At 38.4% G+C, this 722-nt stretch overlaps 1 protein-coding gene across 1 annotated transcript in view; it reads left to right on the top strand.

The window, feature by feature from the left end:
* Positions 1 to 257: 257 nt before the first annotated feature.
* The window catches only part of LOC111864687, a 32,626-nt gene continuing 32,161 nt past the window's right edge, over positions 258 to 722 (top strand). Inside the window, 1 exon segment of the mRNA XM_033751536.1 lies at positions 258 to 708. Within this exon segment, the coding sequence (XP_033607427.1) occupies positions 258 to 708 (451 nt within the window).

The raw sequence follows: 722 nt of genomic DNA, 5'->3' as shown, positions 1-722 counted from the left end.
TAATTACGAGTGTATTTGTGAGTGTACTTTTAAGTGCGTGTGTTATTGTGAATGCAAGTGAAGAAGAAGAACAAAATGAGAATCAGTCGTCATATGACGTAAGTACGGAAATTCTGATAGACAAGGAAATAAACAACATCGACGATCCTGTGAAAACTACAAATTACGCTGGTTACATTTTGGGCCGTGTCGTCGATTCTTTAACAATGCATTCTTATAAATCATTTACGCCATATAATAACAATGACGTTGGAAGAATGTATTCTGTAGTAGATAAAGACAACAGGACATTAAATCTGTATGGAAATAACGAGCTGTGGGAAGGTTTATTTAGAGACTGTGCCGTAAAAACATCGTTGACTTGTGTGAAAAGAAATGTGTTTGAATATCTAAATCGATCAATCGAAACCGACGGGGATTTCCCTGTCACTGATAGCTTAATATTCACGAGGAATGGTAATGAGATTTTTGAGAATAAATATGACAGGAATTTGAATAACGTGTCATATCACCACGACCACGGAAAAAGTGTTAACGACAGTGAACGTTTTGAAGAGCGTTCATTCAGTTCCTTTCACAGTTTAACGAATGCTCTTTACGATAAAGGCGTGAAGTTCATTATGACGCATGACCTTGTTCTTCAACTGCCCGAAATGTTGTTTGATGGCGCTCAAGTACGGATTTCACCGAAGGGTCTCGAAGAGGATGGCGGCGCCATGTTT

Source organism: Cryptotermes secundus, unplaced genomic scaffold, assembly GCF_002891405.2.
Source record: "Cryptotermes secundus unplaced genomic scaffold, Csec_1.0 scaffold441, whole genome shotgun sequence".
In the NCBI taxonomy this organism is placed as follows: domain Eukaryota; kingdom Metazoa; phylum Arthropoda; class Insecta; order Blattodea; family Kalotermitidae; genus Cryptotermes; species Cryptotermes secundus.
Note: the sequence above shows the minus strand (reverse complement) of the source record. Positions and strands in the feature narration are given on the sequence as shown.